The sequence below is a fragment of the Oryzias melastigma genome, linkage group LG13 (genome assembly GCF_002922805.2).
Source record: "Oryzias melastigma strain HK-1 linkage group LG13, ASM292280v2, whole genome shotgun sequence".
NCBI lineage: Eukaryota > Metazoa > Chordata > Actinopteri > Beloniformes > Adrianichthyidae > Oryzias > Oryzias melastigma.
In genome coordinates this window covers 21,409,044-21,424,634 of record NC_050524.1, presented here as the reverse complement: position 1 = coordinate 21,424,634, position 15,591 = coordinate 21,409,044, and the positions used below count along the sequence as shown (strand labels likewise).

The following is a 15,591-nucleotide window of genomic DNA, read 5'->3' as shown; positions in this document are numbered from 1 at the left end:
GACTCTTGTACTCCAAAAAAATCAAGGACTTCCTGCTCCAACTAAATTAAGTAAATTCTGTTGCCATCTTTTTTTGCAATATGGACGCCACCATTTTTTAATTAGATGTCGACAGTAAACAGCGATTGGTCCAAGTCGGTCGGAGTCAACGTTTCTATGACAACCACTCTCCCTCATCAGGAGTGAACTTGTTGGAAGGACACACCCCTACCACTTTAAAGTGGGATACACAAAATATTTCGTTTTGAACATTTGATCCGATGGCCAGCAGGCTCCACCTACTTTTGTTGAGGCATCTGATTGGTCAATTTATAACTTGGATAACTTGTACTACAGAAAGAATATGAAACAACTGAGGACTATTAACAATATTAAAAAAAAGAAAGGCATCAGAGCAAGAATGGTTATTCTGTCAAATAGAACGACTGAGTAATAGCTGTTTATTTCTCTATACAAGTTTAAGGGTTTTTGGCTTCTTGGAGTCCACAGGTACTTCCTGTTTGGAACACCAGGGGGGAGGAGTCCCTCAGTCTAGTTCTCCTGTACAGTCCGTGGTTGAAACAAAAAAAGTACTCTGGTTCATGTTTGAAAACATGAATTTAGAGTTGATTTAACTAAAGTTTCAGCATATTAATTGCTTAAATGTCTTTTTCCTCTTCTTTGTCTTCAACTTTTTTCTTCATCAGGTTTTTCGACAACAAAGTGTTTGTGTCTTTAGCAAACGGAGAGGTGATTGTGTATCAAAGAGAAGCAGGTAATTAATTCTGTTCTGACCCACCCTACTACTAATTTTAGCTCCTTTCCAATTCATTTTTTAAACAGTTTTTAATTACATTTCAGGTAGTTTCTGGGACCCTCAGTCTTCTCAGACATTAGTTCTTGGTACGCCCAGTAGCCCGGTCACCAAAATGGTTCCTGTTGGAGGGAAGCTCTGGTGTGGCTCGCAGAACAGAGTTCTGATCATCAACCCTTCTACACTGGTACAAGAGGTGAGAGGAGACTGTGTGTGGAGAGGAGGAGGTGGAGAAGACAGACTGGATTTAGCTGCATCTTCTTCCTGTCCCCCATCAGCACTGGTTCCAGGTGGGCACAGACAGCAATCGCTGCGTGACGTGCATGGTGGCGTACGGCCATGGTGTGTGGCTGGCGCTGCAAGGGAGCGCCCAGGTCAGGCTGTACCACGCCCAGACCTGGGAGAGCTTGACGGAGGTGGACGTGGCTCCAGCTGTGCACAAAATGCTCGCAGGTAAAACGCAAGAAGATGAAGAAAACGTGTTGAAATTAGGGCTGCAAAGATTAGCCGACTAATCGACTATTAAAATAGTCAAAGACTAATTTAATAGTCAATTAGTCGTTACTTTATGGAGTCAGAGTGTAGTAAAGTTGAACAAAGTTGTGAGCGTTCAGCACCAAAAAATGAATTTTTTAATCTTTATGTCAGTGAGATCTTTCTTTTCCTTCTGTAACACTTATTTTTCCACAAAAGTTTGAACTTTGTGAGTTTAAACAAGAGAGCAAAGTGTTGATGTCTGTATAAAATGTATAAAGTGTGTACAGATGGGTTTTACAACCCTAAATTTTGTGGATTTAGCTATCACAGGTTATTGTTAGTACAAAAGTCTTGTAATAAACCTCAGTAGTTTTTCTTCACGTTTTTCTGCTTTTTATCGTGTTTTGACTCTTCATCTCTTGCTCTGTTCAGGCGCAGATGCAATCATTCGACAGCACAAAGCTGCCTGTCTCAGAATTACAGCCCTACTGGCCTGCAAAGACCTGCTGTGGATCGGAACCAGTGCAGGTAAGGCCACGTTTGGATCCTCATCAATAGAATATTGTGTTTTTTTTTTTTATTTTGAATGTGTACGCTATGCTTCTGCTTCCCTAAAGGTGTAGTTCTTACACTGGCGATCCCACCGGTGACTTCTGGAACCGGAGCTGGGACTCTGAAATCTTCTCTTGTGCCAATGGGGTCGGCTCATGGTCACACGGGCCACGTCCGGTTCCTTACGTCAATCGAACTGCCTGAAGGGTTTGACATGAACTTTCCTCCTACGACGACCGATTCTGCAGGTATGTGAAATCTAGAGCTCCATTTTTATAGACTTTATAGTCTTGCTTTAACAGCTGGTTTGTGGTCTACAGGCAATCCGTCTCAGAGCAGCAGCACAGTTGAGGGGGGCCTCCAACGCCGCAACTCAGCACATCGCAGGACCTCTGCCCACATCTCACCAAAAACCAACCATCTGGTCATCTCCGGTGGAGATGGATACGAGGATTTCAGACTCACCAACAGCAGTGAAACAGTCGGGCGTGATGACAGCACCAACCATCTGTTGCTCTGGAGGGTCTGAGACGATCAAAGCCTGGCTGCTCTGTCTGGCAGCGATTGGTTCGCGAGCTCGTCACCTTCGACCTCATCAGACTTGTGTTTTTGGCCCTTTGCTTGGTCTGCCAGTGTCTTTGTGCATAAGTCAGCTGCTCCCTCCTGGATGTACGCTAGAATGCATCATCAAAGCTGGTTTTGTTGTGGTAATGTCCAATTCTGTGCAGATGTCTGTAAGTGTAGCTTAAAAAACGTGTCTTTAGACATGAGCTTTTACTGAAAAGACTTCAAAAGACAAAGAAGGGATTTATGGTATGCTCAGACGGGAAAGAAGGGCCGCACAGACGTAGATGTGGATTCTACGGAGCGTCGTTGCACAAGAGGATGAAGGAGGACGTTTCAGAGAAGCATTTGATATTCTTTCTTTTTGGAATTCAAGACTTCATCGTCGCGTTGGACTCAGCACCTCCAGACTACAGTTCAAGGCTCTGGTGTATGAGTTTGGGTTGGAATAAGCTGCAAGCCCTCACAGGCGTAGAAGACGGTGTTGTGTGCTTTGAGCCTGACTGGAGAGCGCATCTTTCTTCCTCTTGGAGGAAAGGTCATGATGTTTCTTAATGGCTGATCATAGATGTGAAACTTCTACAGTCGTTGTTCCTTGAGGAGTAAAAGCATCATTTTTTTGTGAAATGTGTGACCACCCGCACAGAAAGTGCCGTCTTACCGGTCGGAAGGCGCTCAGCAGATGGTGACTTTGTTGTTGTTTTAATTTGTCCTTTTTTTGCCAGTTACCTGCCATTTAAAGATGGGTTCTACTGCTGGTTTGAAGAAAAAAAATGGAGACATTCCTCCTTAACATGACCATGCCAAAGTCTTACATGTGCAAACATGTCCTGCCATGAAATTTCCGTTTTTGTCTGAACGCTCTGTTATTTTTGGACAGGGTCTCTTTAAAGAGGATGCTAGGCCGCGGTAGCAGGAAAAGATATGTGTACAGTATTTATGGTTTCAATTTTAGCGCCTTCTTTTACAGCACTTAATTTATAGAAGATGTAGCTTTCACGTTTTCTTGTTGAACTGGCGAACGCGGCGCCATGGCTTGCTGTGAGGACAGTTAGGGCGTGGCTTCGCTCAGGCGGGCACACACGGGCACATTTTTTTTGGGGGGGGGGGATTGTTCACCAAAATATAAAGCTTTTGAATGGTCATAGATGCTGACGGGCAAAATACTTGTGCCACTGAAAGAATCTGTCTTGTTGAATCTTAAAGATTTGTATCCCTAATGCAAAAAAGAGATGATCAAAAACAGGATTTTGGTCAAGCACATAAGACGGGGGGGGGGGGAGTTTGTCGGAAGGACAAACGTTTAGCCGCATGTGGCTCCTGAAGTCTACAAGTTAAGCCATGACACACTCAAACACACACACACGGTGAACAACAGCAGATGTCTGTAGAAGTGAAGGATGACTCGGCCTTTTCCTCACACGCACGCACACACATAGGAGTTTGCTTCTGGCTGTGTTGGGTTTAGGAGCGTTGGATCCCTCCAAGCCTAGAAAACCTCATTGCACTTTACCGGCCATCTGGACTCTTCACCTGAGCTTTCCCGCTTCTTAATGCAAACATACCGCTCTCCCCCTCTGGCAGGGGTAAGAGGATTTACTAGCTGCTAACAAGCTGGCTAGCATTTCACAGACCTTCCAAGTGTTCTGCTATTAGCTTAATAGCATTTAAGAAAAGCTTTGGTGTCGTTTTCAAGCAACCCTAAAGCAAACTTATCCTAGCATGTTAAGATCACGCACCATGAAATTAAAAAAAAAGTTATTTTTCTGATTTTCCAATGCTAATCCCAGTGTTCACTTGAATCAGATAAGTGCTAAAAATGTGCAAAATTTTGTTTTGGGCGGGAATTCTTTTCAAATGACCCCTCCCCCACAGGAACCAGCATAAAAGCAGCATCAAGGGTTATTTCCTATATTTCTTCAAGTTTATGTTTAAAAATCTTTTTTTTTATCTTTTGTGTGATCAATTTTTGTACCAAGCTGCCAGTTTTGGTCTATGAAAAGTCTGTAAGTCTGATGGCTCAACTCCCTGCAGGACGACAAGCAACTGAACTCTGTGAATGTCTGAGTTTCCATTCGACCTCCTGATTATTGACTGATCATGCACTTTGGTTGGAGTTACCTTTTGATCCAGTAGAATCTTTCCATCATCACAATTTTGAGCCAAACATAATGAACCTAAACTTGGATTAAAACGCCAAGATATGAAGTAAAACAAAAAGCGACGCTTTATGAAAATCATTCCAAACTTTTGGTCTCGACTTGTATATAACTTTTTCTTGCCCGTCTGTGAAGTAGGTCTTATTGTTGTAAATATTGGTACACTTCCCCCTCTTTTCTGTTAAAAAATGCACCCACAGTTCTCAGTTGTTCATATGTCATGTGTGAAAGATTTGTTTATGTTCGTGTTTTTTTTTCTTCTCTTCATATTTGCTGTCAGTCACATTTAAATTATAGCTGTCACCTGTTTTTTTAGGATGATTTCTAAAAATATTTGGTATTTATGTCGTCACCTTCAGCTGCAGGACATGCTTTTGTTTGCTTTGTTACTCCTGAACACAGAAAGGAAAAACATTTTTTTTTTTTTTTGCACGGACACCTTCCCAACTCTGACTGACACCTCCCAGTTGTCGTGGCAACCCCCCCATCAGAGGTACCTCCTGTATGTAGCTGTTTCTCTTTGTAATTAAATCATTTCACTGGTGATTGGTTGTGCTTTCTTCCTTTTATCTTAGAGTGATAAAGATGAAAAGTTCCTAAAGCCCTAGTTTATATGGGAGTAACGATTTATTTTAACAATTGTTTGATTCATATCACAGTTTGTGGTTGAGAATACTGATCCACTGCCCTAAAAGACAATCCAGGAAATCTTTAGCTATGAATTCAATCGGTGATACTTGGAGATAAATACCCCGTACTGAACGGTGCAGGTAAAGTTTTCCAGATTCTTTGTATTTCTTGTTTATTTTCCAATATCCATATACCGTATTTTACGGAGTATAAGTCACTTTTTTTTTTTTCCTAGTTTAGCCAGGGGTGCCACTTATACTCAGGAGGAATTTATTTGTGTGGTTTTGTTTTGTTTTTTTAGACACTAAAAAGGCTCATATTTTTTATTTTCCTTGTAAACACCGGTTTTCCTTGAGCGATTGTTTCCTCTAACAACCGCTAGAGGGCGCTGCATCTGAATCTAAGTATTTACCACTGACAGCGGCAGAAGAAGTGTTGTCTAAAACAAAGATAGAGGGAATATGATTCATTTTCTCTTAAACTTTCTTATTTATCCATCTATCCATCTTCCTGACCGCTTCTTCCCTTCCGGGGTCGCGGGGGTGCCGGAGCCTATCCCGGTTACTGATGGGCGAAGGCGGGGTACACCCTGGACAGGTCACCAGTCTGTCACAGGGCCACAATCACACACCCATCCACTCTCACATTCATACCTAGGGGCAATTTAGAGTCACCAATTAACCTATGAAGCATGCTTTTGGACGGTGGGAGGAAGCCGGAGTCCCCGGTGAAACCCATGCATGCACGGGGAGAACATACAAACTCCACACAGAAAGGTCCCAGCCGGGAGTCGAACCGGGGCCTTCTCGCTGTGAGGCGAGAGCGCTAACCACTGCACCACCGTGCAGCCCACCTTTCTTATTTATCTTATACAAATCAAAAGATTAGTATTCTTGTATTTATTTATTCTGAAACGTAAGACTTTTCTCCCAAAAATGCGAGTTATACTCCAGAGCGTCTCATACATGGTTTTCTTCTTCTTGATAAGACATATTTTGCTCGTGCGACTTATACTCTGGAAAATATGATCATTAATTTATTTATTTTTTAAACGATTTTACAATGATATATAGGTCTATTAACAACTTGTCTCAGACAGATTGGTTCAGTTGTAGGAATATAAATTGATTTATTGATGAAGTTGATTAATACATACACCCCTACTATCTTAGAACTGTGAAGGAAAATCAAAGAACATGTTTAAAACAGTAAAGTGGATCCATCTGTAGTGCAAGTGACTCGATTGGTGTGGAAAACTACTTCTTAATTCAGTGAGGCTTAACTATCGTGTCACTGGAACTCCCTGACCCACAATGGAGTGTATTGTGGTATGATGTGCGAAACTGAATACATCTTTTCACAGTCAACACACATAAAAATGCAACCCAGCCCCCACGAACACTCCTGCCTGTCCTGAATGGAGTAAACAGTGAAGGCCTGTGATGATGGAGAGCAGCAGCTCGCTGTTTCCTCCATGCTTCGAGTCACTGACTGACACTGACTCACTAGAAACAGCATCACTGACTTCATCTGTTACACTGACGGAGAGAAGAAATGTCAGTTCACCAAACTTGATGAAAACATATTAAGTCAGAATTTTAATTCAGAAAATTCTAATTTTTTTTTTTAATGTGAAATGATGGTTTTCGTATGAAGCAAATGTGAAAACAATTACAATTAACATGTAGTCATTCAGTTTATTACAGAAATTGTGAAAAAAAGTAGCAGCTACTTACTACTCAATACAAGTTTAAATGTATCTGATGATTTCCAACAATGTAAAACACATATTTTTGAATTCTAGTATCACAAATGTTAAAATAAACATTTGAATATGTTACTTTAATAAAGGAAACATCCTCATTTTCAAAAAATTAATCTTTTTTTAAGACAATACCAATAAAACTAGAAAACTATATTTTACTAATAGTTTTTAGCTAATGTATCTATCTATCTATCTATCTATCTATCTATCTATCTATCTATCTATCTATCTATCTATCTATCTATCTATCTATCTATTTACTTTAGTAGAAGTATTAGTTACTCGGTGTAACTGAGTAAAAGTGCCCTTGTAGTAGGGTGACACGCACGCGCCGTGGCGCGCGGTGAGCTCACTGATCCCGCGCGCTCTGGCTCTAGCTCTGGGCGCGCGCGCAGGCGGGCTCCTCGCCAGCCGGCTTTGTGGTTTTCCGCTGCGCCTCTTCTCTGCCGCCGCCACCGCTGATGCTCCTCTCTGATAACTGATTATTTGCCCTCCACAACACAGGTGAGTCTGTTAAGTTTGTTTGAAAGCTGCTGATAAAGTCTGCTGCGACTTAAAGTTAAGGTTACCCCCCCCCCGTGATGATGGTTCCTCCTGTTGTAGGTTGGAGGGGTTGTTTTATCGGAAACAGCTTTAATTGCGCTATAAAGTCACTTTTTCGGCCATAGTGGTGAACAGACAGAGAGTTTGGTTGATTTTGAGGTTTTGGGAACCTGCGTTTCACTTGCTCTCTGGTGACAGGTGAGCGGATGTTTGACGCATCGTCATGGAGCGCGATGACGTCACGCTACAGTTGCTCCTCTTTTTTTTCTGGTTTCAGCTTTGGCTTTTCTGTCTATCCATGTGCTTGAGGGTCTGAAGAGGAAAATGAAACCAGATAATTAGTTCATAGAGTAGAATATTGCAAAATAAACTCAAATGTTTTGGCTAAAGTTATTTTTTATTTAAAATGATGACACTAAAAATTCTGTAGGTAAAAATAACCAGTTTGGTTTGGTTCTAACCTAATTCCTACATTAAAAAGGGAATAACTTCTTTCTTTGTTATTTTAACTCAGTATAAAAACATAAATTAAGTTCAAATGAAGCCAATACAATCCAAAAAAATGGTATTGCTCCATAAATGTTAAAAAAATAACCAAAGTGGAGCGATTAAAAGGTTTTTATAATTTTATAACCAAAAACAGTTTTTCTGTTCTTTCTTAATTGAAAGAATAACTTTGTTTGGTCTAATTTGCAAAATGTGGGTGACATCAAAACTTGTCAAAGAAAAAAACAGAATGAATTAGTGTGAGATTTTTAATTGAAATGTTCATCCCGAAATGTAATAGAGTTTCATTACAGTGATAACCTGCTATTCTTTGGTTTAAAATCCGCAATGCTTACACACAGACACCCAAATGCCCACATGACTCTGTTCTCCAGCAGACACCATCCATTGTGTGGAGCTGCATTCCTGCATGCTTGACTCCATTAGAGGCTTTTGACGTCCGTCACACAGGCGTGCAGCTGGAAGCTCACACATGATCACAGGGATCCTCTGCAAGGAGGTTACACTGACAGAAAGTATTTTTCATTCACATTTTTCATGGATTTAATGAAGTTCGGTTTTAAATTCTATACACCCAAAACTAAATAATTTAAAGAGGAAAATAAAAACAATGAAGTAGACATACATATTTAAAGGTGTTTCTCTCTTGAAGCACATGTGCCTGTACTAATTGTGGTTTCACGTGTGTTTTCTGACATATTTACACTCCACATTTACTTTATTCCACATTCATTCATTTATTCTCACATCATCAGGGATACACTGCACACGTGCATATTTATGGCTGGAATTTGTTTAATAACCAGGAAGGAGAAGGAAGATTTAGAGATTCACCACAACCGCTGAGAGAAAGACCCACATGTTAAAACTGTTTATTATTTTAAGCTGTCTGCCACATAAAAAAAAAAAAAAATCAGCTAAAGACAAGCGAGAGATTACATAAAAAAAAGTCTCTGAGTGTGTCAGAGGGCACGTGGAAGTCAAAGACTTTCGCCAAGCTCAAATGAACCCATCGGTCGTGTAGACTGTCAGTTTTCTCTGCCAAAACAGCATGGTTGGGAATTGTTTGGATCGCCGCCGCTTCGACCGCCTGCCTCCGCCGATGTCAGCCAGGAGCCTCTGTGCCAAAAAATTCTGCAGATCTTTGTCCAAGCTCGCTTGAGGCCCAAAACATCCACTCTGAGAGGGCAGGGTAATTACAGGGGCGTCAGCACAAAAGTCTGGACAGACACAAGTTTACGTTCTATCATTGATCATGTTAGTGAATCCTCAGAAGACCCTTGAATAGGAGATGACTATGACCTCTTGAGGTTTTAGGGTCAGAAAGGAAACTGTGAAAGCAAAGAAGAAAAAGAAAAAGGAAGTTTGTTTTTATTAATGTACAAAGAGTGAATTAGAATTGTAATGTTCTTATTTGGTTCCCTTTTTGGCAAAGCTAACCCGATGAGACTTTTTTCATCCTTTGTGTTGCTACCTCATAAACTCTGCTGCCTCACGACAGTCTTCCAATAAGTTTTAAAACATAAGCGAAGAAGGAGAGTTTGTTTCTGAATCTCCAAGAGGAACCGCAATCTTCCATCTGACCTCGCCAGGGACCAAAAGCTTGCTTCCAGCTGCCAACTCCAACCATCTGAGACCGTTTCTGAATTGGTTGGATTATGACAAAGCACAAGTGGCCTCCAGTGTGACTGCTGTATGTGTCGGAACGTACGCACTCCTTCCAGACGAAGATCGAAAGCTTCGGAGGGATGCCAGTGCAGCCAGCATAGAGAAGGAGCCTTGAACTGCAGGTTCAGACTATAAATTTGAAGTCTCACTCAAATCATCTTTTGATCTACTGGAAAAGCGTTTTAATTATATTTATTCCGTTTTTAGCTCAAATCAAAAAACTGTCATTTTCTAGAACATGGTTTCTGCATAGTTGCAGTAGTTCATTAGACATTCACCTCTGAGTTGTGAGTCAGATTGTTGGTGTGGAGAAACCACGCCCCCATTCCCATCAACCATTTGTTCATGCACTAGTTTACAGCACCTCACACCCCCAACCAAATATTACTAGTGTAACAAAAATGGTGAGCAGTTTTGAGCCAGATACCAGCTCAGACGAGGAAAACGAAGACGTTCATGGATCTAGTTTGGGACAGGGAGTCTATGGCTTGCTAAGCGAATGTTCTATGTCACAAATGGAGATCCACTGAAATACAAGTTAGTAAAAACCTGCCGAAGTGTTGGCGTCTGAAACCAGTGAAGGCCTGAAAAATCTGGATTTGGGAAAGATTACTTCTGAAAACTCACTTTTCATTTTCAGAGAACTCTTGAAAGCTCAAACTGATTTGTTTGTCTAAGTATGAAATGTTGTCTGTGAGATTCAAGAGCCAGAGACAGTTTCCACCACAGTTAAAAGGGATACTGTGTTAAAAAGTTAACCTGTTGACTTCAGTTAATATATACCGGTATATATTTTTTAATTTATATATATATGAAAAAAACAAGAATTTGATTATCCTTTTTAAAAGGCAAAACAAGATCATCAACAAAAAGACGATCTCTACCTGTTATCCAGGAGATGACATCCCATATGGAAGTCTGAAAATTCACAAGTAAGGAGCTCCTCTGAGACTGACAGTAAGCAGCTTTAACTCAGTCACTTACAAAGTGGCCGAACACCTCCCAACCCTCTTATCTCCATTGGAAGGCAACACAATACACAGCGTCCACAACACCCAGGACTTTGTCAGCAAAGTACAGCACATCAAGATGGACCCACAGCGGTCTCCTTCGATGAGACATCTCTTTTCACCTGTCTTTCCACCACAGAAGCCACAGAATGGCGGGGACAAGACTTGGAAGAAGACCCAATGCTGCCTGAAAGAACCTGCTGATACCAGAACACATTGGTGATCCAATGGACATTTGCCCGAGCTTCCAAACAAACAACTGTGCCATTGAATCACTTGTGTCTAATCAACCAGATCTAGAAGGAGTGGTTACAGAGCCTTGACATACTTATCTGAAATTGCTCCCAGATACCTAGGAAGTGGATAATTTCACAGTGGACAGAAATGTTCTACCTTCTTGGACTGATCTGTACAGGCAGGAATCTGAACACCGAGGTGTACAGGAGACCCAATCCCACTGACCAAGATGTCACATTTACATCCCAAAACTCACTTGAATATAAGCTAGAAGTAATCAGAACATTACAACAGAAACATCAGAGTCACCAATTGAGAAGAAACCAACAAAGAAAACAGGATCTGCAGTTCTCCAAACTGGACTTTGGTGAAAGCCAAGAAAAGGACATCTTGAAAGACTTGAGTCCAAAGAGAAGAAACAAACGCACCAATTTCCTTTCCCTAGATGTGTCATAGAAGCAGACTGATGTGGTCTCAGCAGATCATCTAAAAGACGGTGGACTTTCCTTTGAGGATGATAAAATCACACTCTGGACAGAGAGGACAGATGGTCTGAAAAGGAACCAAGGAATGCATCCATATCCAATTGGAGAAACCTTCTTTACCTCTTTACCTGGGAGACAAGAATCCCATTCACCACCATCATAAACCAACAATAAATTAAAAACAAAAGCCCCCTCTTTAAGCCACACCAAGATCCCCATCATGTAGCAAAACAGCCTACTATAGACGTTTGCAATTTCTCACATCTCATTAACTTTGTATGGCAAACCTTTGAAGCAGTCTGCACAAAAAGCATCAGCTGTGAAAAAGAAATCTCTTTAGATCAGTGTTTTGTGAGAAAATCACCTGTATGACTGAGAACACTACAGACTTAGAGCCAGATCTAGTAATTCTGAACTGTTTATGACTAAATCCAGGTGAAACCATAACTCTGCTTGGTGACAGAAACAGTTATTACCTAAATAGCTCCTATTTGTTTCACTAAAAGGCTCAACAAGTGGTTGTTTTCAGGTGTGAAGACATACGGAATCGACGTGAGTGAACAGATCGTGAATCATCCTTTAAGGTGTTGTGATGGTGGTGAGGTCAAGGAAAACAACGGACCTTGACAAACATCTCTGTTGCATGCTGCTGATTGCACTACCTATCTTTTGTTTGGGGTTATTTTCGCTAAGGACTTGTCTACAGCTGAGTTCTTGCTGGAAAAAAAATGCTGTAATTTGATTTATTTCATGTATGTTTTTACATCACCACTGTTCAGAAATGGAGAACTAATTGAAGAAGTATTGGAAAAATCTAAGTTTATCATCCTCCAGAGTCTATAACTCCAAAAAACACACCTAATTCTACAGCGGGTGTAAGGTAGAGATCTGGAATAAGCTAATATATATTCAGTTTTAATAGTTAGGTCATCTTTTTACTCCTGTTTGGCTTTTAAGCTGAATATATGTGAGTCCCTTCAATACCTGGTAAGGATTAGAAGACACCCTTTCATCAAACACAGAGCAAACATAGCTGCTTTCATTCTCCTACTAAGAGGTCTAATTATTATTTCTCCTTGATAAAAGGGGACTTCAGGCTTTACATGTGTGCAGAGGCCATGTTTTTAAGATTATGGAAAGACGTTTTTGTTCCAAAATGATAACTGTCATAGATTGAAACCCAATGTTTTTAATTAAAAAAAACAAGTTGCAAAATAAGAAGTTTTAGGTATGAACTGGATGTTCCCTTAAAGAACATCTTCCAAACTGCAGAATTATTCTCTATTTATGCTTTCCAAGATTAATCTATATGCTGTATTTTGGATGATTAAAGGTGGAGGAAACAAGTCTGTGGTTTTTGCTTGGAGTTTAAAACCAGATCAAGCCTTCCTGACGTCTACCTCACTTGATCTCTTTGGTATGTTTTGGCCTCTTGTTGCTCATTTTTTTCCTGGTTAATTCGACCTCCTTTGTTCCGATCATTGGCGTCTTCCTGCCAATGTCCTGCACAGACATAAGAGAAGGCTGCATGTTTCTGCAGGTGTACGGTTTCCATGGGAAACATGACCACTGAGGTCACATCTACGGCGAGAAAAACCCATGCCCGCCCACTTATCAGACCTGCTCTTCGTAATGAGACATTGTCTAAGCTCCAACGTACAAAGTGTTGGCGTAAATCAGCCTTACATTTGCCGATAATGGGCACCTCCATGAAGTCAAACAGAGGGTATGGTTCTCCGATCGCGTCGTTGCCGTACACGTGCACATTATCTCTGGACCCACCAAGCGTCCGATGAATAATGGAGTGTAATTACCCTAAACCTCCTTTTGCTACCTCAGTTCTTTTGTATTACATTTCACTTTTCAAAGTGTAACCTGACACTCCAGCGCATCACAATAAGGTGTTCCCCAAGGCTGTATCATGGTCTTTGACAATGTGGCCTGAAGAGGTGGCCATTATCTGCCTCGTCAAGTCCGCTTACATAATGCCAGAGGGGAAGGTCCAGAGTTTGACGGATGTTAGTTTGACCCTGAACCGAGGCATAAATCAATCTGAGTTTATCAGGCCAACATTTATCTTCTCTGAAAGAAGACAAAATTATCATTTCAGAGTCTAAATAAAGCACCTGATTATTGATGAACTTTAATTTATGAAAGCAAAATATTTCCCCAAAAGTCTAAACACATTTGACACAATTGGACTTCTTACACGGGGGTCTGTGCAAGTTGATTATTAAGTACTGAAAATTATTTTGACAATAAATGTTGAGTTGATTTAAAAGAAAAAAAATGGTAACACTTTATAATAAAATTCCTTAACAAGCTTTATTAACTCTAAAACAGACATTATTAATGTGTTTATAGGATGTTAGTAACACATTTATTAGAACAATAACCCGGATAAGGTTTGTTAACATACTTAGTATGATTCATTACCATCTAAAGGCCATCGTCTACAAAGACTTTATTAATAAACCACTTTCAAGCTTAGCAAATGTATTAACTATATTATCAAAAAAAATCAATAAAAAGTCTAGAAAATGATCCAATGATATAAAAGAATATTAACATTGAAGCAGAGATGTGCAATCACAATCAGTTCATATTTGGATTAAATTAGGATTTCTTATTCTTAAAGCAGCGGGAAATCTGTTGGCACCAATGAAAACCATCAGAATTTACATCAGTGCATCAGAACCTCGGAACCTGAACTGCCTGTATTTGACGAGACTTTGAGGGAAATCCATTTCAAGTTTGTCAGCTGAATAATTTACTGTTTGGATGAGTTGTTGTTGAGGATGACTTTGCTCCTTTCTTTGTCTTGATTGGTGTCAAGTGAGCTTTAATAGTCAGCCGCAGTGAAGAGTCATCATCCATGACCAACGCTTCACTCAACATCCTGTGAAAGATCTTCATGGAACAGATTCACACCGCATATTCAGAAGAGCTGGGTTTAAAAAAACTGTATTTCAATCAAATTCAATGGAAAATGCAGTATTCAGGTATCAAATCTATTCTTAGGAGTGTAACAATTACTCAACTAAATGAGAAACTGATTTAATCACCTAGACCAATCTGTCAGTCAAGTTGTTCTTCAAATCAAATCAACTTGTGCCATTAAAAATAATTCCAAAATAAGATTAATAAATATATAATCAACATTGGAAAATACCATTTGACATGATAGGTTTAGTTTACTATAATGTAAAAACTTTAACGTAATCACAGCGAACAACACACATGTGATGGCAGCAAAAAATGATCAACCATCACTGCAGTCTAATGTGTGGAAACACTTTGAATTTAGCAAACATGTGACCATACAGTGTAGTAGAATGTTTTGATATTGTATTATTTTGATGTGGAAAAACAACCGTGAACTTTATGAAACTAAAATGTGAAAGGATTATCCATTGAGTTCTTGTTTACTTGTTTGTTTGAACACATTTAATTTACATTTGATTATCTTGCAAGAAACATAAGGTATCTGGAAAACCTCAGCTGCACTGTTCAGTACCAGATATTAATCTCTGGTTATAGTTTTGGCTAAAGATGCTCTGAATCGATTTTAGGTCAGTGAATCGGAGCATTCAAAATGAATATAAATCGACTTTGAATCAAATCAGCAACCACAACTGAAATATGATTTCAGGCTTTGTTAAAATGAATCCTGCACCCCTAACATTAAATGTAAAAATGAAACTTTCAATTTTGTTTTGTTCTTCTATTACTAATTGCTTGTTATAACCAAACACAAATGGAAATGGGTTCAGAATCAAATCAAATCTGGAATTTAATTCTGTTATAATCAAATCAAATTGATTACATAATCTGGAAAAGAAGCTCAACCTCAATAGCCGAAAATATTTTTTTTTAAGTGAAGACGGATTATCATAGTTACACTTTATTATATACTTGAAATTTTTCTACAACCTAAACGGACCAGAAACAATTATTTGGGCACAAGTATCATTTAATGTAAACAGTTGGTGATATTTTATGTCTTCCCATAAAGTCTCTTCTTAACCCTAAAAAACCCATAGGGTCAAATATATTTTAATATTTTATAGATGTATTTTTCTGGGGTTTTTTATTTAAATTTGTTTGCTGCAGTGTTTATTTGTTTATTTATAAATATATATTGTTAGTTTGTTTAAGTTTTTCTATTTTTTTTTATTGTATATTTTAGTTTTTTTTATTT

At 39.5% G+C, this 15,591-nt stretch overlaps 2 protein-coding genes across 3 annotated transcripts in view; both read left to right on the top strand.

The window, feature by feature from the left end:
* The window catches only part of LOC112149250 (rho guanine nucleotide exchange factor 17), a 60,171-nt gene extending 55,080 nt beyond the window's left edge, over positions 1–5,091 (top strand). For both annotated transcript variants that reach the window (XM_024276850.1, XM_024276849.1), the window contains exons 19-24: positions 687–754; positions 841–989; positions 1,072–1,246; positions 1,703–1,798; positions 1,888–2,070; positions 2,143–5,091. In XM_024276850.1, the coding sequence (XP_024132618.1) occupies positions 687–754; positions 841–989; positions 1,072–1,246; positions 1,703–1,798; positions 1,888–2,070; positions 2,143–2,351 (880 nt within the window). In that variant the 3' untranslated portion in view covers positions 2,352–5,091. The remainder of the gene's footprint in view (positions 1–686; positions 755–840; positions 990–1,071; positions 1,247–1,702; positions 1,799–1,887; positions 2,071–2,142) is intronic.
* A 2,208-nt stretch (positions 5,092–7,299) lies between these two features.
* Positions 7,300–15,591, top strand: part of relt (RELT TNF receptor) — a 25,002-nt gene continuing 16,710 nt past the window's right edge. Inside the window, exon 1 of the mRNA XM_024276816.2 lies at positions 7,300–7,444. The gene's annotated coding sequence lies outside the window, so the exon portion shown is untranslated. The remainder of the gene's footprint in view (positions 7,445–15,591) is intronic.